General features: G+C 47.6%; 1 protein-coding gene across 1 annotated transcript in view; it reads left to right on the top strand.

Annotated features, from left to right (window-relative positions):
• Positions 1 to 27,305, top strand: part of PRKDC (protein kinase, DNA-activated, catalytic subunit) — a 2,818,033-nt gene that overhangs the window by 1,220,169 nt on the left and 1,570,559 nt on the right. The window contains exon 46 of the mRNA XM_086965729.1: positions 3,850 to 3,998. Coding sequence (XP_086821855.1) covers positions 3,850 to 3,998 — 149 coding nt within the window. The remainder of the gene's footprint in view (positions 1 to 3,849; positions 3,999 to 27,305) is intronic.

Genomic DNA, 27,305 nt, shown 5'->3' with positions numbered 1-27,305 from the left:
TGTTTATTTCCATCCCAACTCTTTTTAGGAGTGTTTGAATTATTTTTAATAAATAATTTTACTAACTCTCTATATGCCTTTGTTAATTCTCTTATTTTAACTAAGAGTTCTTCACTTGACATTTTATCAATGTCTCGATGTGGTGTGTAGCTGGCTAGAACCGGCCACGTTACTCCTGGTCTACCTAGTGGACCGAGCCTGGTAATATGATCATTGTGTTTTAGGGCGCCTTTAAACCAGAGCAAATGCTCTTGGAATTTTATTGGAATTTCAATCTCCTCGAAAGGAGCGTACTCTTCCGGTGGATCCCCTATTTTGTAATAGTGGAACTCGTGTGTTGCGGTGTTTGCCGCTGGAAATTTTATCCATGAATAGAATACCTCTGTCTGCCGATATTCGTGTGCCTCTATCACGAAGACGACTGTGCCACCTTGTGTGGTCAGTCTATTTTCTATAAGTTTGGACGTTGTAGATTTTCTTAAATGTGCCGGGATGATTATTGCACCCGGCTCAGTAGTCCCTGTACCATTGGGACCCTGCTGAGTCGCATTTACTGCGGCATCAGTTCCGTTGTTTTCTACTGACATTTTATAAATGAAGGTTTTGCAGAGCAGGTCTCCAAGGAGACAATGATTAGGTGCACAATATTTTGGAACACTGTATCCTTCAACGTTGAATAAACCAGAGCTTTACATAGGAATCTCTTCCTACTAAGGTCGGGCGGATTTTAACCTTTCACCCACTCCAGACGTCTATTGGAGTATTTACGGGAGAAAGGGGTCTGTGTGAAAAATGCACGACTGAGTTACTCTAACGTCTTGCGTTAGTTTTATCGCCTTACCAAACGTTGGGCGCCATGTAGTGTAGTTCCTATTTTCCCAATAGGCCCTGCGCATTGGAATAACAGAAACAGTAGTATAGACGTTGAATTGCGGATCTTCCAGGTCTCCACTGACTATGCTAAACTTAATTGGGTTTGTTACCAACTAGCTCAGAGGTCACTGGAAACTTTCTTGACTGAATAGGAAGTGATCAGCTTCCCTGGTACAGACAAGAAGGGATTCAGTTTTCCAACAACCGCATAAACATGACAACTTTGCTCCTTAGAATAAGAGTCAATCTCTAGAGTTGTGTGAAACAATAGACAGTTATTTTACTCAGTCAGCTTTGTGCAGATTACTTTCACCAATATGCAGAGAATAGAGAGACGGGCGTTTTCAATAAAAAGGTATTATTTATTGAACAGTCTTTCTTCTCATACAAGAGAAATGAATTGCCACAATTGCAAGACTAGTTATTATAAAAAGTGCGTACAGTAAAATGAGGATTGCGAAATAATACTGTAAAAGCATTGATATGGTTTCTTAGCCATACAATGGTTTAAAATGAATAAAACATATATACATTCATATATACATTAGGCTAACGTACTCAACTGGTGCTTCTAACTACGCCTACCCCAGTGTACCTGACCTAAGCCTAATACTTGGGAGGGAGTAAGTAAGTAGCTTTAGTTAAGTTGGTTTTGCCAAGGTTTGCTTCAAGAATTCTCTCTAAGGGTTTAGTCAACACCATACCTCTGGAATAGAATGTTGGAGGTCTTGTATCTCCTTCCAGGACTCGATATCCCAGTCACTCGCAAGAGTAGGCTGGAAACGCCGGAGCTGGATTTTCTCGGCAGGAGAAAAGACAGCGTCTCTCTCAGCGCGTCGAGGAGGAGGAGGGGCAGCGTCCGTGGGCAGCTTGTATCTGCTGGGCTTTGCAGGGGGACAGCTGTTCTGCTCCTATGTTCACCACACCATCGCTATCATCGATGTCGTTGAGGCAGCGTTTGCTTAAGGCAACGTTGGTAATATTTATACCTGAAAGGTGCCTTGTTTGACGTAAATTTTTGGACATAAGACGTCAATAAAGATGTCACTAGGAAGTGATCGTCTCTCAGTGCTCATTAGAGTTCTATTACTAATCAAAACATAGCAAGCGGGGCTTTCCCAGGTTGCTGAGTTTCATCTTGTTGAAGAACTCGGAGTGTAATCTAGGAATCTTAGATAGTGGCTTCTGCTGTGTCATTTGCTCTAATGAGCTGCAGAGGAAGAGATTCTGAAATGTGGCTCTGATCGTGTGAGGCCAGAGACGAGTTTCTGAATATTGCATTTGATCGTTTATGCTAATATAGGGGTATGAATGGATTATAGCCGTATAGGGGCATAAGGTCACAGTATTGATCGGGGTCCTAGATTAGAACGCGACACCCTCGTTGGGCCTTCTAGGCTTCTTCTTCCGCTTTCCTGTCTTGGTCTTCAGCGTATGTTATGTTGCCTTGTTGTGGATGGGATGCTTCAGCCACTTCGCCCTTGCCTTTGGTTCCTTTAATGTGAGTGTACGAGCCTCTTCGGCCTTTATTTCCCTCCCCCATACCCTTGGGGTCGGTAGGGTTCTGCTTGTGGGGGTTACCCTTGCCTGGCAGGGACATAGGGTCCTTTCGCAGACCCTCCTTCCCAGGTGGTATTGCTAGCGATCTATTCTACATGAAGGAATTTGCGGCTAGTAGTCTCTATCAGATGTACAAGTTACTTACCTTCGGTAATGATGTATCAGGTAGGGGCGATTCTAGCCACAGATTCCTTCACGGCCCGCCCTTCCTCCCCTATTCTGCGAGGACCCTTGGGTTGGTCTTCGGTACTCGCCTCCCCGTGGAGGGTTGTGTCTCCTGTGAGTGCCTACCTTGTTCTTGACGGGTCGCTCCGTCTGGGGGCAGTTCATTCCTCCTTTGGTTCTTGGAGGATGGGGTTCCAGTGCTCCGGTGCCCTGCTGCTCTGTCTACCAGGTTTGGGGGAGATTACTTTCTATCCCTGTCCTTCCCTCCCTTCCCTTCCTTCCAGTGCTATCCCTGATTAAGGTTCATCTGGCCATGTCTTGCTCTTGTCAATTGTGGGTGTTTGCCCTCTCTGTTAGGGTGGCTTGGAGGGTTGTTGTCCCCGTCTGTCTTGGGACTGGTCTCCTTTCTCTAGATTCGAGTGGTAGGTTTACTACGTGTACCATGACTTATGCATGTTCCTTGCCTCTGGGGAATGGGAGGCTGTCTATGTGCTGAAAGGGTGGCTGCGCAGGGCTCTGCTGGCTCTTTCTTCTTTCCTGTCTTTGGGTTCTACAGTGTTGCCACTATTCTGTGTGATGTTGTTAGTCACTGCTTCTTTCCAATTTTTCTGCTCTTTGCACACTGTCCCCATGCTTCCACAGTTTTTTATCTGGTGATTCTGCTTTGTGCTGCGGAAAAGTTCTCCGAAGAAAACGGACGTATGCGTGCCGGGGCGGGTCTTATGTGACCTTGCTGACGTCACAAACGCAGACGACGCCTGGGTGGAGTCGCGTGATGTCGCCCCGCCGCCGGCGCGCAGGGATGCTGTGGCAAAAAAGTTTCCGGATCCAGTCTCACGCCTTGGGATAATTCTACGTGAAGGAATCTGCGGCTAGAATCATCTCTACCACATACATCGTTACCAAAGGTAAGTAACTTGTACGTCAAGATTTGGTCAGCTCTGAACTATTCAGGGTGTGCTGCTTCACTTTCATGCTGTTGAAAACAAAATCTTGATTGGGGCTTTGTGTTTAATGGGTGGGTCTACACTCCAAGGCTATTGCAAAATGTTTTAAATAAGCAGGCCTTTCTTTTGTATTACTCAACTGTGGAATGTGTTATATTGCTTCTTTGTGTAACGTATGACTTTTGAATTGTGAGGTTTTTTTTTTATTATCACAACTTACATCAAACTGGAAAATGGCAATGTGTTTACCAAATTAGTGTTCCTTAAGGTTGACCAATGTATACCTTTTAAATCTTTTCTCTAGAGGAGCCACGTTACTTGTCGTCTCAGTCTTATATGGCAGACAGCAGTCTGAGTGAAGAAATGAGTCAGTTTGATTTCTCAACTGGTGTCCAAAGCTTTTCGTACAGCTCACAGGACCCCTCAGCTCACCCAGCTCACAGTAAGAGAAAGGTATGTTGTGTTCTCCTTTAATCTCGATGGGCTATTTAGAGAGTGCAAAGACTGGGGGTGATAAAATAATAGGAATCGGTAGGCATTTTTTCCAATTCAAAGAAATTCCTGTTTCTAACCACAGACTCCTCACCGTTCAGTTGAGTGAACTTTTGATGTATGCTTCTGCTAGCAAGTTCCACACCTTTAGAATATTCACACGCCCAAAGCTGTTTCAGAAGAATTAGCAGTAGCTCTCCAGCACCAGGCATTAGCATTCAGTTCCGCTTCAGCGTCTGGTTCCACCCAGGACATATTACCGGAGCCATGTCGTGCTACCTCAACGCCATGATGTCAGAGCACTTTTTCTCTGCACGGTTTACCGCAGCTCCAAAGTGTTTTTTCACGGAACATTTGCACAAAACTTCCAAATGAAGTGCAGTGCTAGGCAGAATGTCACCATTTAAGAGGTCAGGGTTCAAGCCTAGTTGCTCCTACAATAGACAGATGTCCTTTTTGGACCCTCACAAGGTTTTCTTGTGACATTTAGAACAAAAACTCAATGTCTGGTGGCCAAAGTAGTTCATGTGGCCAGTGCACTCCAGATTTGGCTCATTTGCTTTCCAGCTAGTCGAGCATTTCAAGATAGTCACCCTTTTCCAAGTAAAAAAAAAAGGGGAATTGCAAAAAGAGGTACTGGCGAAACATCTTCATGCCTAGGTACCATTCCTGCTCCGGAAATAGCTCTCCGTGATGCTCCTTGCCATCAGTAATGGAGTGAGCAAGAGTTAGTTGGCAGTTCCTGGATGAGCAACCATCCCTGGCTCTGGGCCTAGCTCTGATGCAATTTCCTGCTTCAACGTTGAGCCATCCTCAAGCATACCCTCAGTTTATCGCGCTGACCCAGCGCAGGTCATAGCTTTCACACAGATTATGCTGGTGCTCTTCTGTGCACTTTGGTTCCCTGTCGCTTGGCTTCGGGCCCTATGAACCAAAGAACCAATGGGGCCTCGAATTGATAAGTGGTTGGAAGGTCCTTTCCAGATGCCAGTCGACTAATCCTCGAGGCACTCTACTGGCCCCAGCTGGCAGCTGCATCATCAACCCGAATCCTGCCAGTAGTTCCTCCACCAACACTAAGAAAGGCACGAACTCTGGCACAGATTCAGGGTTTCCACCCTGTACCTCAAACAAAGACCATACTAATCAGCTTAGATAAGACCACTGTAGAGGTTAGTGGAGAAGGTCCAGTATAGGGACGAGTCTCAGCCCAGACCATTGCCCAAGGATGAGTATTGGAAAAAGGTGGACAACATTTTCAGAACAGACGTAGATCACATTCAGATGCCTCAGACTATACAGCACAATGATGAAGACAACAGTCAGGCAGCCAGTTTGCTCTGTCCCACCTACACGGATGCAACTCATTATTTGACCCTTCAAAATGTGACTGACTGGGACACACCTTTCTTGAGCTTGAATGACCTTAGGGACTGCCCTTTGCAGAGGTAGCATCAATTCTGGTCATTCATTACTGGGGCAGCAGAGGTGCTGGAATTACCTCTACCAATGAATGAAAATAAGCAAATCTCCTTATGGCAATCCTTTAGCCTCCTTGAAACCCATGCTCCCATTTAACATGGCACTGATGGAGGCTATTAAGGAAGTCTGGGCCAAACCGTCTTTGGTTTTGGTGCTGAGCCAACGGAGATCGCCTGTATGTTGTCTTTTGACACTAAGGGCTTCTTAACTTCTCACCCATTGCCAAAATGCCTAGTGGTGCAGGTATCACACTTTTTTTTTTTTTTTGGTGCAAAACATTTATTGAGCACTTGCAGGAGCACACAGTGTCTCGCCAACAACCCGGAGGCTGGCCGCTATCAATGCAGATATATAGAACAAGCAAGGACAGAAATGTAATGGTGCGAATACAATCGCGTCAAACAGTAGTTTCCAAGTGACAAGTGCAGCTTCTACATAGCGAAATCAAAGTGTCTTGCTTTTAAAAAAAAAATTTTGACAACATTAACATGTGCAATGACCAGGTGAACACAGGGAGGGGGGGGGGGTGCACACCCGTGCTCGGGCGGACAGAGCAGTCCGTGGGAGGCATGCAGCTGGCAAGTTCTGAGTCTACAAATGAAGTAATGGCAGGGCGCAGCATCGAAGGTAGTAGGCCGGCAGACACCTGGACGATATTGTGGGAGTGCGGGCAACACACAACGAGCAGAGAAGGGGGGGGGGGGGGGGGGATAGAGAGAGAGGGGAGGGGGTGGGGGGGCAGTAAGTACAGCATGCCAGACAAGCTAGGCCGGACTCTCAATTCAGGGCCAGGAAACAACACAGGAGTGTCCCACTCTCCCATCCTCAAGTGTTGTTATCTTCCAGTGGGTCAGTTATCAAATAACATTGTAATGGGGCCCAAATATCAGTAGGCCTAGAGGTAGGTGGCAACAATTCGGAATAAGTATGCAATTGTTCCAGGCAGTATATCATGTCACTCATCCAATCCTTAAACTTGGGCGCCCTCCCTCTCCCCCATCTGCAGGCCACCCTGCGTTTAGCCAGAAGCATAGCCAGTGCCACATATTTACGGTGAGCCGCCTGAAGTGGTGCAACATACCCCAGAAGGGCCAACAATGGGGACGGGTCCACCCTCATGTGTATCATTTTGGACAGCGCTTGAAACACCTGGGTCCAGTATCTGTTCACTTCGGCACAGCCCCATGCAACGTGAAGGAAGTCAGCCCCAGGAGCCCCACACCTGTCGCACGTGTCAGTAGGCCTCAGCTGGAACCTATGTAAGCGCGCTGGAGTGTGGTAAAGTCTGTGTAGGAATTTATAATGAATTATCCTATAACGGCTGTTGGAGGAAATGTGCTCGGTCTGTTGCAGGCTGAATTCCCATTGTGAATCTGTACGAGTCAAGGCTAGATCCTGATCCCATTTGTGCCTAGCGGGTAGGGCAGTGTAGGTCATGTTGGCACGGACAGATTGATAGAGTGTGGATACCAGCTTATTGGGATTGTCGTGAAGCAGCATGTTCTGCAGGGGGAGAAGCACTGGGGGCTCACAGGGGAAGTCAGGCGTAATGGCCTGTAGCCCGTGCCTTAGTCTGATATAATAAAACAAGTCTAGAGGTGTCGGTTGTATGCCTTCGTACAGCTGGTCCTTGGTACGGAAGGTGCCATCACGATACAAGTCCCCCCATGTAGCGACATGTATGCTTTTCAGCAATTTTTGGAAGCCAGCCTCCTGTAGGAGCGGGAGCTGTGGGTGGTAGGTCAGTGGCAATAGGGGAGCATATAGGAAATGTAGGTCAAGCCGCAGAGTAATGGAATTCCACGCCGTTACCGTGCTAGACACCGTGTTAGGAGTCTTGTCCCTGCCGTCAACCGTGGAATAAAGAGCGCCGTCAATGGGGGTCGGGTGGGCTAACCAGTGTTCGGCCGCCAGTTGAGGCATATATCTCTGCTGACACACCCAGAAATATGCATAGTGGGCCTGAGCAGCCCGATAATAAAGCTCAAAATCAGGAATGCCAAAGCCCCCTTGTGAGAATGGCCGAACTAGGGTCTCCCATTTGAGTCTGGGTGTCTTCCCACCCCACACCAGTCGGAGAAGTTCCGAGCGCAGTAGCCGAAAGAAATGGGGCCCGGGATGAAACGGGATGTTCATAAAAAGGTACAGAAGCTGAGGGAGTATCACCATCTTAACTAACGAGGCCCGCCCAGCCATGGAAAGGGGGAGTGCTATCCACCTGGATATATTGCCACTGATTTTGTCCATCACAGTGCCATAATTAGCACGAATCAGCTCTTCTCTACTCTTCTCCACCTGTATACCCAAGTACTTAAAATCCCCCGTACACCAGTCAAGTGGGAACTCTAGCGGAAACTGACTAGTCGAGGCAGTAAGGGGAAAGATACACGACTTATTCCAGTTAATTTGGACTCCCGAAAGGGCACCAAACCGTATAAATTCCCGGAGTATGGGATGTAGGTTGTTGCCAGGGTAAAGGGTGATATCATCAGCATACATAGAGACGAGTATTTGTCTCTGAAAACAGCGCAGTGCACTGTCCCGATGATGCTGCCGCAGTTTAGCCGCCAGGGGTTCAGTGGCTATAGCAAAGAGGAGTGGAGACAGGGGGCAACCCTGCCTCGTCCCTCTGGAGATCGGGAAGTCCGAAGACAGTTTCCCATTGATGAGGACCCTGGCTGTCGGATTCGTATATAGCAATCTAATCCAGGAAATAAATATAAGCGGGAATCCCATTCGCTCTAGAACTTTGAACACATAGTCCCATTCGAGCGAGTCGAATGCCTTGGTGGCGTCTAAGAAAATGGCAGCCATTGGGAGGTCTTCGTGGACGGAGTCATAGACCGAAAAAAAGGTACGGAGATTGTGCGATGTCGCCCTGCCAGGGACAAATCCGGCCTGGTCCGGAAGTATTAGATCAGGCAGGAGGAGGCTGATGCGGGCTGCAATCAATTTTGCAAGAATTTTCACGTCACAATTTAACAGGGACAACGGTCTGTAGGAGTCGCAGCTGGAAGCGGATTTACCTGGCTTGAGCAGGGATGTAATAAGGGCAATTCTCATGGATGCAGGGAGATGGCCCACCTCTAGCGCATCCTCATAAACGTCCCGCAGCACTGGCGCCATGAAGTCAATAAACGTTTTATAGAATTCAATGGGGATGCCATCCAGCCCAGTGGCCTTACCCGACTTCATACTCATGATAGCCTCTCTGACCTCATCCAATTCAAACGGAGCGCTTAAAAAGGCTCTCTGTGCATCGCTCAACCACCCCAAGGAGACATCTGCCAAATAATCGTCCAGTGAAAGTTCGCCAGCCCTGTTAGAGGAGTATAGCTTACCATAGTGTCGCACAAATTCGTTCATAATTTGTGTTGTCCCTGAGTACTAGCCCCTCAGCAGTCTGAAGCTCCAGTATAACAGTCGGCGAGCGCATTAGTTTAACCATCGCCGCCAGCGCCTTCCCAGGTCTCTCACCCTCTCCATATCGCCTGGCCACCCAGTACTTGTTCCTAAACTTTACCTCGCGGGCAGCCTCCTCGGAGTACTCTGACAGTTTTTCACGTATAGTAGCGAGGGTTGCATTATCAGGGCCTGCTCTGAGGCTGTCCTCTGCACTCCGTAGGTCAGCCTCGAGACCGTGTAGTCTATTTAGTATGCTCTTGAGCACTCCCGAGCCTTTCGAAATACATAAGCCCCGGAGTGTGGCCTTAAACGCGTCCCATATGGTCTCAACGTCCTGGACGGAGTCCTTATTGCGTTTAAAGAAATCGAGACATTCATCCCTGAGTTCTTCTTGGAAGTGTGAGTCTAATAACATAGAGGGTTGCATACGTCACGCCGTTACCGGGGGGCCCAGCTCAGAGCCAGACAACGTAATAAAAACGAGGGAGTGATCGGAATATGTCCTGGGGAGGTGCGACGCGTGAACCAGTGCCGTGTAGAGATGTGAGGTAAGGAGGAAATAGTCGAGCCGCGCCCATGACTTAGCTTGCTCTGTAAAGTGTGTACCTTCCCCTTTAGGCCCACAGTGTGAACGCCAGGCGTCTATGAGATTGTTACCGTCAATGGTTGCTCTAAGGACTTCTCGCCCATTGGTGTAATGGTGGGGGGCGGGGTGTGACCTATTCAAGGGGGGGTGCAGGGTCGTGTTGAAGTCTCCCCCCCCATATGAGGTGTTGTGGTCCCGTCTCCACAATCGCAGCCCATAAAGCAGTAAAGAACTGTGGGTCATCTACGTTAGGCCCATAACAACATGCTAGTGTCACCGACATATGTCCCAGTCTGCCCCATAACAAACAATACCTCCCCTGGGGGTCAGCCCTGGATCCAGCAAGTCGAAAAGGTGTAGACTTCTTAACCAAAATGGCCGTACCTCGTGCATATGAGGAGTAATTAGCAAAGATCGTGTGGGAAGCCCACCTACTACCAAAGGCGTGTGATCTATGGGGTGCAAAGTGCGTCTCCTGCAGGAAAGCAATGTGGACGTTATGGCGATCAAGGTAACTCAATAATTGACGTCTCTTCCTATGGTCACCTAACCCCCTCACATTCCAAGTAATCACATTTAAGCGTGTGTCACCCATGTATAAGTGCGAAACAATGAATACAGGATCAAAGCGAGCAAAACGGCCCAGTCATCATTAGCAATAAACAGGCAACCGCCCATTCGAACCGGCCCAGTGATATCCAGAGGGAGCCAGGAGCCGAACACCGATGGAGCACCCTCACCATCTGCATCATTCCCCAGCCATAGACAACGCACTCCGCATCCATCCCATCCCCACATCCCCCGGCCACAACCAAGGCGCCCTCCGCAGGGCAGATAAGTGAGTTCAAAACCCATCATGCACATGTTATAACCAGAACCCCAACAGAACTTCCAGCATACCCCCTCTCTCCCCCCCCCCCCCCCTCCCAAGAGTCCCAACAAAAGGACAGGACCTGAATAAAGAAAAACCTTGCACAGAACGCAACCATTCAGGGCGAAACAGTTCGGCTCTGCGAAAGGGAGCCATACCTCGCCAAGTGCATTCCCATTCCTCCAGGTACACAGTCCACCACCCCCCACCCACTGAAGCATCCCCAACTCGCCAGCACCCCAAGCCCGCCCCCCACCCACATGCAAAAACAATGCAAAGAAATAACCAACAAACAAGAATCAAAGTCAATGTCATTGGGGAACACCCAGTAGGGGTCATCTGAGGCGCACGTTCCACCACCCCCAGTCGTCCCACTCCGTGCAAGTCCACCCCAGGGGTCTCCATTCGGAGCAGAGAGGGAGTAAGGGGGTGGGTGCCCAGCATACATTACCACCTGCAGTCCAACACCCGTCCATGGCACCCCAGGGGCCGCCGCAGCCACCACTGAGAAGAATGGAATCCCCTGCGCAGAGAGGGGAGCAAGGACGGTCTAGTGGAGTGCAGGATCAAGATCCATAGAGAGCCAGCCAGTGATCATTCGGGACCAGATGCATTTAAGTCTTCAGCGTCCGCAGGTCTCCTGTGTCGTTTAGGCAAAGTCTTATGGTAGTCCTCGACCTGTTGGGGGTTGAGAGAAAAGTGCTGTGTACCCTGGTGGCTGACACGCAGCTTGGCCGGGTACAAAAGGGCATAGTCAATGTTCAGGTCTCGAAGCTTCCTCTTGACCGCAAGGAAATTGCGCCGTTGCTCTTGGACCACCGGGGTAAAATCAGGGTAGATGGAGAAGGGCACGCCATCATACGTCAGATTTTGGTTCGTCCGGGCTGCTCGGAGCGCCGCATCTCGATCCCGGTAGTTGAGCAGGCGCGCGATTATGGGTCGCGGCGGGGCTCCAGGTTTGGGCTAAGGTCCAAGGGAGCGATGGGCGCGTTCCACTATAAACTGATTTGAAAGAGCTTCTGCCCCTACTGCCGCTGTGAATAGTCTCTCTATGTACAGCTCCATCTTTCCCGTGTTGGTCGACTCCGGAATGCCCGTGACGCGAACATTGTTCCGTCGACTCCTAGCCTCCAACTCCTCATTTTTGGCAGCAATCACCCTTAGCACATTGTCCATTCTAGCAAGGCGAGAGTCATGTGTCGGGGTGGTGTCGTCATTTTCGGAAATCCTGCGTTCCACCTCAGTTATGCGCTCCTCATGCACATCCATCTTTTGGACTATCCCATCCATCCTGGATGAAAGTCTGTCCACTTTGTCAACCACCGTTGCAAAGCCCCGTCGCATCTCCTGCAGCATGGTGGCGATATCTGGGGCTGGCGGGGTCGATGTGGAGGCCTCCGTGACCGGGCTCCGGGGTGGCACCGCGTCCCCCGTATGCCGCTTCGCCTTCTTCTGTGACGCGGGCTCAAACTGCAGCCTGGGCTGGCGACTGTCCGGCTTCCCCATGTCATTAATGTGAAATATGAAGCTTCAGCGTCTAGGCGCTATCCGCACTGCAGCTGGAGCGAGGCAAATGAAGGGGACAGTACCCCGGCCCCACAAAACGCAATGTAGTGGTGTCCTCGCTGTAAACAAGGCGCTAGGCAGCGTGGGAAGTGCGGCGGATGTCTGCAGGGCGGCACAATGTGAGATATAACATAGTCCGGAGGGATACCGGTCACCTGGGGAAAAGTGCGAGAACACCAGCCAAATATGCAGCGCCTCGAGGTCTCAGGCAGTAGCACTAAATCGTTGGAGTCTCTAGCACACCAGTGCCGCGGCAGGGGTCAGGCGTGAGGCTATGTGTGGCAGTGGTATGGCCAGGCTGCCGGGATGCTCGGGCCTTCTGCAGGGGAGTGCCACCAGTCCAATATGGCGCTTGTAGGTCGTGCCTGTCCCAGCATCGGCGGGGCCCGCAGCAGGGCGAAGCCAGCGGGGGCACCGCAACTTCTCAGCCCCCTCGCCGCAAGCAAAGCGTACCGCACGTACCCCTGTAGTCTGTCCCAGACGCGGGCCCCACCGCAAATACCGGCCGCCGCCTTCCAAGGTCCGGAGGCCCACCTGCCTCGTGGCAAGCCTCGGGCTTGCGTATGTCCAGGAGCCGAATGCAGGCTCCGGCTCGGCAATGCTCTCGTCGGCCGGGGGTTCCGCAGGTCACAACTCCGGAGTCCAAGGGGGCACAGGCACCAAAGTCGCACTGAGCGTGCGGTGGCCTCTGCCGCCCCTCCGTGGGGATTTTCGGGCGGGTGTGAGCAGGGAAAGGAGGATAAAAAGCGGATATCTATGCCGGGCTGCTGGAGCCTCACGCAAGTGCGGCCATTCAGCAAGTGCGCCCTCTAGCGCCCCCAGGTATCACACTTTACAAACCAGAACCCAGGTGCTTCCCAAATGCACATTGGAACTGGTAATGTAAGAAATTGGAGACAATGGCAAAGAAAGCATTGGGAATGAGGAGCTCAGACCCATGAACTCCATCTGCTTACTTAACTGGTATACCCTTGTGCTGTGGTATCTAGGGCTGATCCTGGAGCTGAGTCTCCCGGACTACTTCAATGACAACTTCTGAGAGATAATCCCAGATGAGCAGGATGCTATGAAGCAGGTCTGGACACTGTGGATTTGGTTACTAAGGCCTTTGATTCCTCTTTAGCTATAAGATACACACCTGGCTTAACTCAACTGGTTCACATGTGGCCTTTATGGGGGAAGGAAATCAAACCGTCTGGATGCCTAGCTGACTATCATGTTGGCCCAATGGGCCCTATGCATTACAGAAAGGGGCCATGACCTTCCCTTCCAACAATCCCCCTGCCCATTGTTCCCCAAGTTTTCTCTTAGCACTCATACAAAAACATCTTCCTTCTCCAGCAGGAGATGATGGCTTTGCAAAAAAGGGCAGTGGATTTGGCTGTATAACAGGAGATTGGGCAGGTATATTGCATCCATTCTTTGAAAAAACTGATGTTTCATTAACACAAGCGCTTTGCCAAAGAATAATGTATCAGTCTCTCTACAAACTTTTCATCCATTAACAGGAAGTCCTCAGTAATCAACAATAACCGATGGACAAAAGCATAAACATACAAAGCCTTTATTTGCAGATTCTTCAGCTTGAGAATTATTCTTACAGTATTTATAATTTACAAACACCTGTACAATTATACACATTTGCAAATCTTTTGGCCAGACAGCACAGTGGTCTGCATCTAATTCACGTCCTCCAGGTCTTGAACTCCTTCCTTCACAAGGAGCAGTTCTGGATGCTGTTCCTTGTTCAGTTGCTGTTAGCAATAGACTTACAAGATGTGATGGTGTTCCTCGACTTGCGTTGTGCACTTCATTGTACTGATCTTGCAGTTGCACAGAAAGTACCTGTGTTAAAGGGTAAGTTGCATCCAGTACGTGTTTGAGGTCATTCAGGTTGGATTAACATCAGCACTAACAGTCTTCATATCTGTGTGCGTAAGGGATCTCCGTTTTCCAGTGCCTGTATGATTGGCTGCTCAAGACAGGCTCACTGCAGCTGGTGTCAGAGAAACTGAACACCACGTAACTCCTGCTGTTCAACCTGGGTTCCTCTGTCAAGCTACCCAAGTCGCATCCTTTGTTCAGAGGGGCAGTATTGGACATTAGGTCTTTCAGAGCTTTCCCCTCTTCCCAGGGTATTCGGATTCTGTACCTCCTGGTACTCATGGCTTCCTGTAAACCGTTGGACAGACAGGCAGACAGACATCAACACACAGACAGACACACGCACAGACTCACACACACACACTTCTCTTCCTCCTCCCCCCCCAGTGTGGACTCTGTCTCAAATGTTTCTGAACTTGGGTTGATCTGATGGATATAGTCAAGATTGCTCCCAGAATCTACAACACATCTCCAGGGGTGGTTAGTAGAGGAGAATCTGTTTTGTGAAAAGTCTTTTTGCAAACCACCACCAGAGGTGGCTACAGAGTTGACGGATGCCTCCACCTTAAAGTGAGGTTCGTAAATAGGGGAGTTGCTGATCGAAGGCCTATGGTCTACATATCAACTTGCTCAAACTGTGGGTGTTATGTCTGGCTCTCAATGCCTTTTTGCCAGTTGTTTTTGGCCAGTCTGTTCAGATAGACAACACAATGGCGATGTGGTGTATGAACAACCAGGATCTCCTTCTATAGTGGGAAGCTCTGACACTGTGGACCTGGGCTCAGACACAAGGGATCTCGCTGGTTGCCAACCATCAGGCTGGAGAACCGTAGCCTTAAGGCCCGGCGGCGCAGGGTACGCGCCTGAAATCCCCGGAATTCACCTGCCTTGTCAAATACAGAGACACGGACTCTTCGTCTGGCGTAGAAGATTGTATTTATTAGCTGCAGCTAGTACAGTGGTCTTAGAAGTCGTTGATATAACAAGGTTCAAAAGAGACTGCCACTTAACTCTGTGGCGCACAGGCTTATATACGGTACAATACAATGGAAAATACAAATACACGAGCATGAGGCATAGGCAAATGTTATAGACAATGCTTTAAGTCTTGGGTAACCCAAGTTCCTGTGGTTATGTTTGTCACTCGGCCCCTTAAGTAAATAACAAACGAATCCACGCAATCGAGTTTACAAGTAGAGAAAACACAGTCGTATGCTCTAGAAGGACAGTCGTGAAACAGGAGAATTCATGAGACGTGTAGCGAAGGACAGCAGATAAGATAACCTACAGGAAAGAATGGTGTGAACCAACAAATGGTCCGGACGGGGATTAATCTGCTCAGACAGGAATTAGTGTACTCGGCCAGACCCTGACACTCGTTAGTAAACAAGAGCGAAGAAGCCACCTGACAGGTAAATGCAGAAACGACAAAAACATCACGCTCGCAGTGCTGCCTGGGTGAGGGCAACACAAAATGGCGGCGGCTACAAAATGGAGGCTGAGCACGAACAAATTCGCAATTTACAGAACCTCAGGCCCTCCTTTTGCCATTACTCAGGCAAAGACAAACCAACTCATGCTAATCTGAGTAGGAATCAATGTCAATGTTCATAAAATCCTCAAGCTGTTGCTGCACCATCATCCTAATATTCTCTGTCTTTGGAGTTACGGACTGTGGAACACATAGAGTAGCCAGTAGGCCACAAACTGCAGGACCACATTGAATACACAAACAACCGCCAAAATTGCTCCAAGGAACGTTAGGATCTTCCATCCCCAAGTTGACAGTATTCCCCAAAACCATCCCATAAGAGACTAATCTCCTTCGTCCTGATGAATCGACTCGGAGACGGTATGCAATCTGGAAATGGCCTGGTATATTGTTGGAGCATCATCTGGAATATAAATGCAGCAACTAGATCCGATCAATCTACAGACACCCCCTCGGTCTGCTAAGATCATGTCTAGTGCAATTCGATTCTGCAACGTCATAAGACGGTCCGCCTGAAGCTCTGCCGTAATATTACTTAGCGCACCTGCAGTAACATTGATCGTGGTCTCAACCACGCTAACCAATTGCCTGATGTGTCTGCTGTTGGCCATTGGACCCCAAAAGGGAAGGAATCCTTTAAGAAAGTCTCCTCCCTCTTGTTCTGCCGTGTCTTTGGCATCAAATATACCTCGGCTGTATCTAATTCTATGATGGTCTGACCGACCCGTATATGTAGGGGGAAGGAGAAAAGCTATATAACAAGTTCCAGAAAAGTTAGAAGAGAGCCACGTATAGGCTCTATCATTACAGACGAAATATGTTCCTTGAAACAGAACCAACGGAGGAAAGACAACTTTGTTTGCTGTCAGTCTTTTTGCCATTAACTTGGAGACAGAAATTACCTTGATGGGGTACGGTCCATACTGGAGAAGACCCACCCTGTCTAGTTTTGTCGCCAAGTCTAGAAAACATAATGGGTAACATTCTATCCCTCATAAGCTCTCTTCTCATCTAATGGAATCTTGTTCTTCTCTACGATCTTAGCCATCACCACTATACCCTTAATCAAAGAGCTGTGGCTAAAATCCAATCCATTCCCAAAAGTTTTAACGGAACTTCTAAATCTGTTGTGGTATTCGGCCGAAAAAATAGCCAGGTAGGCCCAAGCTGAACCCTCATATGAAAAAGGAAGAACCAGATATGGCATTCCCTTATGTGTATTGTGTGGCATGAGTCCGCACACCCAACAATCAGTCATATTAATAGCCAACTGATGCTGGTGTAACAGCTGGACAAACGTATTCATATATTCGGCTCTCCTTATCTGCTCATGCGGAGGTAGAGGATGCATTTTATGTGAAAGGACAGAAAGATGAGTAGGTAAAGAAGTCGTAGAATTAACAACATTTTTCTGCTGTAGAACAGGTACGATCTAACCTGCGCAAGCTAATAAAATACACAAAAACATAAAAACACACAAAGTTACGCCAAAACGACTACACAATAATTTACAATACTTCGATCTCATTTCATGCTTCCTATTTTCCCTACCTACAATTATTGTACCATCCATCTTTATCTAAAAAAAATGTCGCTCACGGCAATCTTCCTCAATCACTCAGCTACTCACTTCTGTATATCCTGAGGCACTAGCCACTTACTAAAAGAACAAAAACTAGGTTACAGTCTGAGTCTCCTACCGTGACCCTGCGACGTTGACGGATGGCACATCTAATACTAAATATCACATAAGCAAAAAGAAATGTCTTTGGAAAAAAGGGAAAAAAGAAAATGTCAAAAAGTGTTCAATTCTTCTGGCCAACTTTCAACCTCAGATTGTAGCGTTTTTTGCTCGGCACAGTCTGGTCCTTAAACAAGGTCGCTGCATTTGTAGTGTCTATTCGAAGATGCGCAGGCACAGCGGCTTGAAGAATGTCGTCGTCAACTTTCTCAGAATGGGTTCCATAAATTTGAGCGTCACTGAAAGGAACAAAACAAGGAATCGCTGCAGATTCAGATTCTCTTATGCCACTGCGGATCCACTGATCAAAGGGTAATGGCAGAGGCACTTTCTTACAGTGAATGCCATGAACCCAATTTTTCTTGCCGACCACTTTCACAGCTGTGCGAGTGACAAGCAGAACTTGTCTAGGCGCTGACCAGCGAGGCTCCAAGTTCCTAATCCGCTGAAAATTCTTGACGCAGACCCAGTCGCCGGGCAAGATGGTGTGACCTGGGTCTGTGGGAGCCCCTGGTAAAGCACTTTATACCTGTTGGCGAATAACACTCAGTTTAGCAGTCAAGTCATGCAAGTAGTCAATTACAAAGGATATGGTATGTCCGAGTACTTCCTGGGACGAGGGACACCCCATACATTAGCTGGGCGTCCGAATACCACTTCATATGGGCCAAGTCCCATACGAGAGTGTACAGTAGTTCTGGTCGACAAAAGAGCTAGGGGCAAGGCATCAGGCCAGGCAAGACCTGTGCTAGCTTGAATCTCAGCTAGTTTAAGCTTGAGTGTACCATTGTAGCACTCAACTAAACCCGCTGACTGTGGATGGTTTGCCGCATGGAAATTTTGTCTGATACCAAGAGCAGAACACACCTTCTGCATAATTTGACCCACAAATTCACTTCCATTGTCACTCCAGACAATTCGCAGCAAACCAAATCTAGGAAAGAACTCTTTAAGTAGCACCTTAGCAGTAGACATAGCAGTGTTATCTTTCAAGGTGTAGGCCTCTATCCAATGGGAAAAGGCACATACCACCACCAGAACATACTTGAGGTTGTTGCATCGATCCATGTGAATGTAATCGATCTGCAACACCTCAAAAGGATATGACGGGGAGCAAAATGACCTGCCGGAGTTGGGGTACCCTTTCCTGGGTTATGCATTAAACAAACAATGCAATGCTTAACCACATTCTCAGCACATTTCGGAATTCCTTCATTCTGCCACACAGGAGCCAAAAGCTTACATATGCCTTTCGCACTTATGTGAGCTGGACCATGGGCCATAGTCACAACCGGCAACACGTAAGCGTCCGGTAATAACCATCGCTGATGTTCCGACAACCCCGTCCAACAACCCATCGAATCTAACATTCCCGTACTTTCTTTACAAGTACTTAATTCCTTCTCAGTAGCCTCTCCCTGAATCGTTTTCACACCCTCAATCGTGTCTTCACACATTCCAATTTCCCTAACCCAATTCGCGGGACCTGCCACATACATTCGGCTAGTAGCGTCTCTAGCTGTAGTTTTTGCTACCTCATCTGCAAACGCATTTCCACGACCAACATCATCTATAACTTTCTTATGTGCACTGCACTTTAGGATCGCTATCTGTGTAGGTAAAGTAAGTGACTCAAGAAGATCAGTCCCCAATTGACCATGGTGAATCTTTGTCCCGTGAGAGGTAAAGAATCCTCTCTCCCTCCATAATCTACCGAAACTATGTGCAACGCCAAAAGCATATTGGCTATCTGTGTACACATTCACTCTCTTTCCCTTTGACAACACACACGCTCTAGTCAAGGCTATTAATTCAGCTGCTTGGGCTGAATTATGTTCGACAAGTGCCGTTTCAACAATTGTACATAATGTAGTGACAGCATAAGCAGAAGTAGATTCCCCATTTGGAAGCTTGAAACAAGAACCGTCCACCCATAGGATTCCATCCGGGTCCTTGAGCGAAGTATCCTTCAAATCAATCCTGCCCTTCGTTTCTTCTTCCGTACGAAGAAAACAATCATGTTTTTCCTGAACGTCTTTCTCATCTGGGAGTGGCAACAGTGTGGCTGGATTTAATGTATTACATCTTTTGATATGCACATGACTCGCTAAAAGTGTCAGCTGGTATCCAGACAAACGAGCACTCGTGAGATGCTGTGTTTTTGTGCTATTCAACAGGGTATCCACTGCATGTGGAACCATAACAATGAGTGTGTTATCTAACACTAATCCAGCAGATTGTCTAATAGAAATCGCTGCAGCTGCTGTAGCTCTGAGACAACTGGGCAAAGCTTTAGCTACTGGGTCTAATGTAGCGGAGAATTAGGCGCATGGCCTCTGCTTATCACCAAATTGCTGTGTCAAGACTGACAATGCACAACCCTCTCTCTCGTGAACGTACAGTGTAAAGGACTTACTATAATCTGGGGTACCCAACACCGGAGCAGAACACAGAGCAGTACGTAGATCAACAAAACTTTTCTGACATTCATCCGTCCAAGGGAGCGGATGGGGCGTATCTTTCAACGTAAGTGCCAACAATGGTTTGGCCAAAAGTGAAAAGTTAGGAATCCTTTGTCTACAGTAGGAAGTGATACCTAAAAAGGCACACACTTCTCTCTGCGTAGTAGGTACAGACATCTGAGAAATAGTCTGAATATGATCTGAGGGTCAATTGCCGTCCCTCCTTCGACAAGAGATGACCTAAATAGGTAACCTCTTGGCGGGCATATTGCAACTTAGAGGGTGACACCTTATGATATAAAGCAGACAAATTATGCAACAATGCAACAGTCACACTCTTACACATGTCTTCCGTATCAGCAGCCACCAACAAATCATCCACATACTGAATGAGCGTAGCACCTGGAGGCAAGGAAAAAGCATCAAGTTGTGACTTAAGAGCCTTGCTATAGATGGAGGGACTTTCACAATAACCTTGAGGTGCTCTTTTGAATCGAAAACTTCGGCCACCTAGCGAGAAACCAAAAATATCCCTACTTTCTTCAGCAATAGGAATACTAAAGAAAGCATTCTTGAGGTCTATTACTGAAAACCAAGCTGCCGAAGCAGGAATCATCGTCAATAAGGCTGTAATGTCTGGAACAACAGGAAACTGTGGTACAACAATTTTATTGACTTCTCTAAGGTCAATAACAAATCGATAAACAGGGGGCTGTGAAGGATCAGCTCTCTTAAGAATTGGGAGAACAGGACTATTACAAACATTGCCTCTCGTTTCTTCGACCACGCCCTTCTGAATAAAGTCATCAACAATAGCCAGAAGCTCTCTCTCACCATCGCTAGAAATACGGTACTGGGGAATGCGTGGCATTCTAACATTTTCTTTAACTGTGACAACATACGGTGGGATCGCAAGACGACCCACATCATTCGGACCCGTAGCCCAGAGACTTTCAGGAAGAGAGAGCAACTCAGGTGGAAACTGATCTCGGGATAAATACATAGAAGATGTCAATTTCTTCCCATACGTAAGATGCACACCAGAAGGAGAACAATACAATGTTGCATGTAGCCTTTTCAACAAATCCAGACCCAACAAATTCTCACCACAACCGGTTGTCAGAATAAGGGAAGCATCCAATTCATAGGGACCAATCGAAACAGGTAAGGGACAAAAAACTGGATTACGAACTGGGGCGCCAGAAAAACCTACAGAAGTATTTATTAAGCCAGACAAAGGTGCCCCAGGGAGTTTAGAATGAATAAAAGAACTTCTCATAGCACCAGTATCCAAATGAAACGGCTCTGAAACACCCATAGCATTGACAGTAACATATGGTCCTTTTTGATCTACTGGAATCGACACAACTCCCTTACTTCGTCCTTGGCTGTCCTATTCAGTATGGAAATCTTCAATTCTATCTTCAACACGATAATCATCATTATAATACTGCGCAGACTGAACTCTCTGCTGGTCAAGAAAATTCGTAGAAGATGGAGGGAAAGAACGCTGCTCCTGAGAGGACACACCTCGTCCTCTACGTCTAGATCCTGACTGAAAATTACCACGACCTCGTGGAGCAGATATCCCATTATTACGCTGCAATAAAACTGGACAACTATTCTTAAAATGTCCCTCTTCCTTACAATACGCACATTGATTAAGACCTATCAAAGATCGCGGTACAAAAGACTCAGGCTTCTGGAACACCTTCTGAAACTGTGGAGGTTGAGAAAACTGAGACTGTGCAGGACGTGGAGGATAAGCCTGCTGCAAAAGAACCTTCGTTTTCAGATCTTTATTTTTCCTCTCTTGTTTATCTTTCTCCTCCTTAACTCCATTCTCCTAATACTGTGCAATAGCCAATATTTTGGCTGGGGAAGAAACAGCCCATGCACTTTCAGAACTTTTTAATTTATTCGATAATTCAGGGAGTAAGTTATATACAAACTTATCCACAAACAATCGCTGACCACCCTCTACACTCAGATCCTGACTACTATGGTCAATAAACGTCTCTTCGAAACGAGTGAAGAAATCTGAAACGCTTTAGTCTTTCTTCTGCTTGCAAGCAGCTGGCTTATCCCAATTTACTCGCACCGCAGGCATCATTGTCTTCATCAATTCAATTATTCTGCCAGGTAAGGCAGTAATCAGATCATCGGGCTTCGCACCACCCACTTGACCTGCATCAGCGGCTCTAATAGCAGCCCAATCACCACCTAATTCAGCATCTTGATTTTCTCTATGAATTCGTGCCCATAATGCTTGCGGAACAACATTCCCAAACAACATATCGATATCAGCCAAATTCATAATACAAGCCTCAACTGTTTGAGACAATTCTTTATAATACCCAGCAGGATTTTTATGGGGGTCCGGAAGAGTCTGTTAAGCGCCAATACTTCAGACCTTTACCAAGGTTCGTGGACCCATATACGCTTGAAATGGACAGGTATCTGTGGTGGACCAACTACCTCTTCTCTCCATACGGGAGGAACTTCACGCATCGGATAATTCTTAATTCCCTGTCTATTAACAGAATCAGTCTCCGAGAGAGTCAGGGACAGAAACATGGCCCGAAACGCAACAAGTTTATTCACCGCGTCTACAACTTGCGGTCCTACAATAAACCGTTTATCGAAATCAGCTTGTAACTTCAGTAGCTCTGAAGGAACTGAATCTAGCTCCATATCGTCCCATCCTTTAATAAGAGTTTGACACATAACATTAAAAACATATCTCTGAGTGGGCTCCACCCACTGATGAAAAGAACTCATAATGTCCTCTCTACTATATTCCAGTCCTTTCTCAATCCATTTACGAGCAAGAGATCCGAAAACTACTTTCTCGTCCGTAAGAGGAAGTTGACAACGAGATTGTCGTCTAGAGAAAGCTGGAGACAGATTCAAAGACCCAAGAAGAGGAGAAAAGAAGTTCGAGACAGCATCTGCTATTCTCCTCTGTGAGGTAGGAGAATCCCTTAAGAGAATAGGAGGCATTACAGATGTAGAAGGCAACGGAGACTGAAACGTAGCCGACTGAAGAACAGGAGCAGGGGATTGTAGAGAAGGTGGGGGCTGAATTACAGAATGTGAAGGCGGAGCAGAGGCAGGCAAAGGAGCGTTAGTAGGTTGAGCCATTTGCTGAACAACCGAAAATGGAGCAACCACTTGTTGAACAACAGGAGGGGTAATGGAGGTGTATTAGGAGTTTCGGCATAGGGCGGAGGTGAATTCAATAAACAAGACATTAAGGAATCTTCTTCCAATTCCTTACTTTTATCTGAAGGAGAAGTAGGCAACATCGGATAGCATCTATCTGTCGCCATGCGATGTTGTCGTTCCAATATCTCATTCGCACCATCTACTTCATTATTTTTAAACTGCTGCGCAGCCTGTATAATTGACATGTCTTGTGCTTTTTTATCTTTTTTCGCTTGCTTAATTTCTTTCTGTTTGGCTTCCTTACGCCAAAGGCGAAAAGAGTCAAACATTGCCGGCCGGGCTTTCCTTCTAAACAGAATCTCTTCCAAATCATCTAATATGGCGGGGTCAAAACTACCATTTTGGGGCCATCTTAAAACTCAACTATTTTCCGTGTATCGGACCCATGTCTCATTAAAGGTAATGGGACCAATACCATGTTTCAAATAGAGCTCATAAGTGGGAGTTCCAACTGGAGGAATCGGACATAAATCCCTAGTACAACCTAAACAACAAATTATTTTAGACTTACTTAGTCCAGGCATCGTTACTTCTCTAGACTACTCACAAACAACAAGGGGTATGAATTATTAAAACAGCACAAACGTACTCACCCCTTGGCTTCAGGTATTGCAATAACTGAATAAAAACCAAAAACGGAACAAAACAAAGTTTGTGGGAGCGACCCACCAAATACTTAGCTAAGAATCGTCCCACACCAGCAAAGGTCCGTCTATCGTCTCGCTTTACCAAACGTCATCAAAGGGTCCAAGGCAGGGCGCCATCAGGGCAGCAGTCGTCAGCAGCCGTCAGAAAGGAGTAGCCGCACTGTAAAAGACCTTCGGTCCACTTTCGACATACAGGGGTCGATCACGTGGTGCGCTTCCTCCGGAATTTTCTTGCGGGGCTCCTCACGACCTCCGGACTCAACTGCTACCGCTGCAGTCGCCCCACGTTGGGCGCCAGTTGGAGAACCGTAGCCTTAAGGCCCGGCAGCGCAGGGTACGCCTGAAATCCCCAGAATTCACCTGCTTTGTCAAATACAGAGACACAGACTCTTCGTCTGGCGTAGAAGATTGTATTTATTAGCTGCAGCTAGTACAGTGGTCTTAGAAGTCGTTGATATAACGAGGTTCAAAAGAGACCGCAACTTAACTCCGTGGCGCACAGGCTTACACGGTACAATACAATGCAAAATACAAACACACAAGAGCATGAGGCATAGGCAAATGTTATAGTCAATGCTTTAAGTCTTAGGTAACCCAAGTTCCCGTGGTTGTTTGTCACTCGACCCCTTAAGTAAATTACAAACTAATCCACACAATCCAGTTTACGAGTAGAGAAAACACAGTTGTATGCTCTAGAAGGACAGTCATGAAACAGGAGAATGCATGAGACGTGTAGCGAAGGACAGCAGATAAGATAACCTACAGGAAAGAATGGTGTGAACCAACAAATGGTCCGGACGGGGATTAATCAGCTCAGACAGGAATTAGTGTTCTCGGCCAGACCCTGACACTCAGTAAACAAGAGCGAAGAAGCCACCTGACACGTAAATGCAGAAACGACAAAAACATTGCGCTCGCCGTGCTGCCTGAGTGAGGGCAACACAAAATGGCGGCGGCTACAAAATGGAGGCTGAGCACGAACGAATTCGCAATTTACAGAACCTCAAGGCTGGCTCTTTGAATTCAAGAGTTAACAGCCTGAGCCTGTGTCATCGAGCCAACCATAAGTGGTGTCTCCACCCTGAGGTGGTACAGATAATCTTTGCCCTTGGGGACCAAGCCCTTTCTGGACCACGGTCCATACGGCACCCTGCCACTTTTTTTAATTGCCCCAGTGAGGTGGTGGAACCGGGGGCTTCTAGAAGCCCAGGAGGGGGGTCCATGCGCCCCCCCCCCTTCCTTTATTAACCCCTTCGGGGCTAATGACGAGCTGGGCTCATCATGGCGCTTACCTGCGCTGCGCTGATGACAAGGCCAGCTCGTCATCAGCCCCACCTTCGGGGGAAGCGCTGGCGCTCCCCCCGAGGTTCTCCGATATTGGTTGTTTTGCTGGGGGGGCGCCGCCGCCCCCGCCCCCCCCCCCCCCCCCCCCCCGGGAATCCCTGATGACGTCAGCGTGCACAGCGCGCGCTGACATCATCAGGGATTCCCTGCGCTCGGGAAGCCATTTGCTTCCTGAGCGCCGGTGGAAAAGGTAGGTTTTTGGACTCCGGCGGGGGTTTGGGGCAGCGAAGAAGCATCAGGGGAGAGGAAAGAGATTTTCCTCTCCCCTGGTGTCTCTGTGCAGGGCATTTCTGCCTCACGATCGCGCACAGCGTCGCGATCGTGCGGCGGAAATGCCCCCACTAGCACCAGGGATTTAAATTTAGTTTATAGGAAGCTGATTATCACTTTTCCAATTTTTTTTGAGTGGGATCTCCGTGTCGGAAAAAAAGTCCTACCACCCAGCGTTCCCCTTGTTCTCCCGAGTAAAATGATACCTCACTTGTGTGGGTGGGCCCAAGGCCTGTGACTAAGGCAGGGGGGCTTAACTTGTAAAACTTAAATACTACTTTTTCAAAATTCATATTTGGCCTGTTCTGCTTTGGGGCACCCACACAAGTGAGGTATCCTTTTACTCGGGAGAAAAAGGGGAACGCTGGGTGGTAGGACATTTTTGCCGGCATGGAGCTCACACGCAAAAATGTTTGGAAAACTGTTATTTTTACCTAATTTTAAGGTTTTCAAGGAGTTCTGGGTAGGAAAACATTGGGGTACCTACGCATGCCATACCTCCCTGGACTCTCCCGGGTGTCTACTTTTCAGAACTGTTTGGGTTTGGTACTTTCCAAAGAATACCACCGAGCCCCGGGCCAAAAACTCAGGTGCCCCCCCCCAAAAATCAAGGTCGATTTGCAATTGGGTATTGTAAATTCACCACCGTACGATTTGAACCGTTTCCTGTTGCAGCCACTATGCCTACCCATGCAAGTGAGGTACCATTTTTATCGGGAGACCTGGGGGAACGCTGGGTTGGAGGAAATTTGTGTAAGCCCAGTGACGCCACGCTTTCCGACACAAAAAAAGTGTGAAAAAACTGATTTTTTTCAGCAAAAATTGAGGTTTGCAAGGGATTCTGGGTACAGGAACGTTGGAGGATCCACGCAAGCCATACCTCCTTGGAAGGCCCCGGGTGTCTACTTTTCAAAAATGTATGGGTTTGGTAGGTTTCCCTAGATGGCCGTCTAGTATGGGGCTCAAAACCCAGGTAACCTCTCTTGCAAAAGCTGGTGGTATTGAATGTCAATACCCCTTTCTGAATTCAGAATTTTGTCTACTTTTCGAAAATGTACAGCTTTCCAGGATCCATTATTGCTTTCAAACTCATTTCTACCATTAACTGGAAGGAGGTCGAAAGCTCTAAAAATAGCAAAAATAGGCTATGTCCCAGAAAAATGCCAAAACTGTGTGAAAAATGTCAGTTCTCTGACAAAAGACTGTCATTCTCTAAAAGCTGAGAAAATGGAGATTTCAGCCCCACAAACCCTTTTTTGATAACATTTTCAGGGAAAAACCCAGAGGCTTTCATTTGCAGCCCGTTTTTCCCATTTTTCTGAAAAAAACAAAAAAATCACTATATTTTGGTTAATTTCTGGGACCCCTCCAAGGGAATCCACAAACCCTGGACGCCTTTAGAATCCACATGATGTTGGAAGAAAAGGACGCAAATTTGGCCTTGTGTTCAAAAAGTTACAAGGGCCTAAGCGCGCACTACCACAAAACGCCAAAAAAAGCCTTAGCATAGGAGGGGGAAAAGGCCTAGCAGCGAAGGGGTTAAAAACAAAGCCCCTTGGAGGTGGTAGTCCCCAGGGCTTCTAGAAGTCCAAGATCATGGCGTCGCACTGCCCCCCTCTATTGTTTTAATAAGAAAGAGCCGGGTGTAGTTGTCCCCAGGGCTCAAAGATCATTTCTCAACCTACTGAACAGATTTACACCAAATAACTGAAAGCATGATCTGCGTAACCAAATCTGCCTTTCTGCCAAATTTGGTGTTATTCTGTCCAGCAGTTCAGGCTGTAGTCATGATTAAAACTCCTATGGGAGTTATCATTTTTTACGTGATGTCAGGGAAGGGCTTATGTGGACTCTTATCAACGTCACATCCGGTGGAAAGCGTCACCATGGAGTTGCTCAACACCCTCAACCGATGCACAGTGGCACTACCGTAGAGGATTTTACAGATCCAGTCTGGCATCTGGGGATAATTCAAAGTTGGGGGAATCTGCAGCTAGATCCTGTCTCTGCCAGATAAGGCGTCACCGAAAGTAAGTAACTTATTCATTCAGCTCCCTCTGGTGTTCCTATGGGCCCAAGTTTCCTAGAAGGCCTCCAGTTGTCTACCACTGGCAGATCCATCCCCAGGCCAATATGCCTTTTGACCCCGCTTTGGGGCCTGCCATGACTCCAAGGTGGATGCTTGTTCAACTTGTCAGCCAGCGCCAAGACCCTACTCGGTTCCCCATGCATCAAATAGATGTCAGAGGAAGAACTGATTGTCCTTTCAAACTCTGAAGCAAATAGCTTC

This window comes from Lissotriton vulgaris, chromosome 4_1, assembly GCF_964263255.1.
Source record: "Lissotriton vulgaris chromosome 4_1, aLisVul1.2, whole genome shotgun sequence".
NCBI classification, from domain to species: domain Eukaryota; kingdom Metazoa; phylum Chordata; class Amphibia; order Caudata; family Salamandridae; genus Lissotriton; species Lissotriton vulgaris.
The sequence above is the reverse complement of the archived record's forward strand: the minus strand, read 5'-3'. Positions and strand labels throughout refer to the sequence as shown.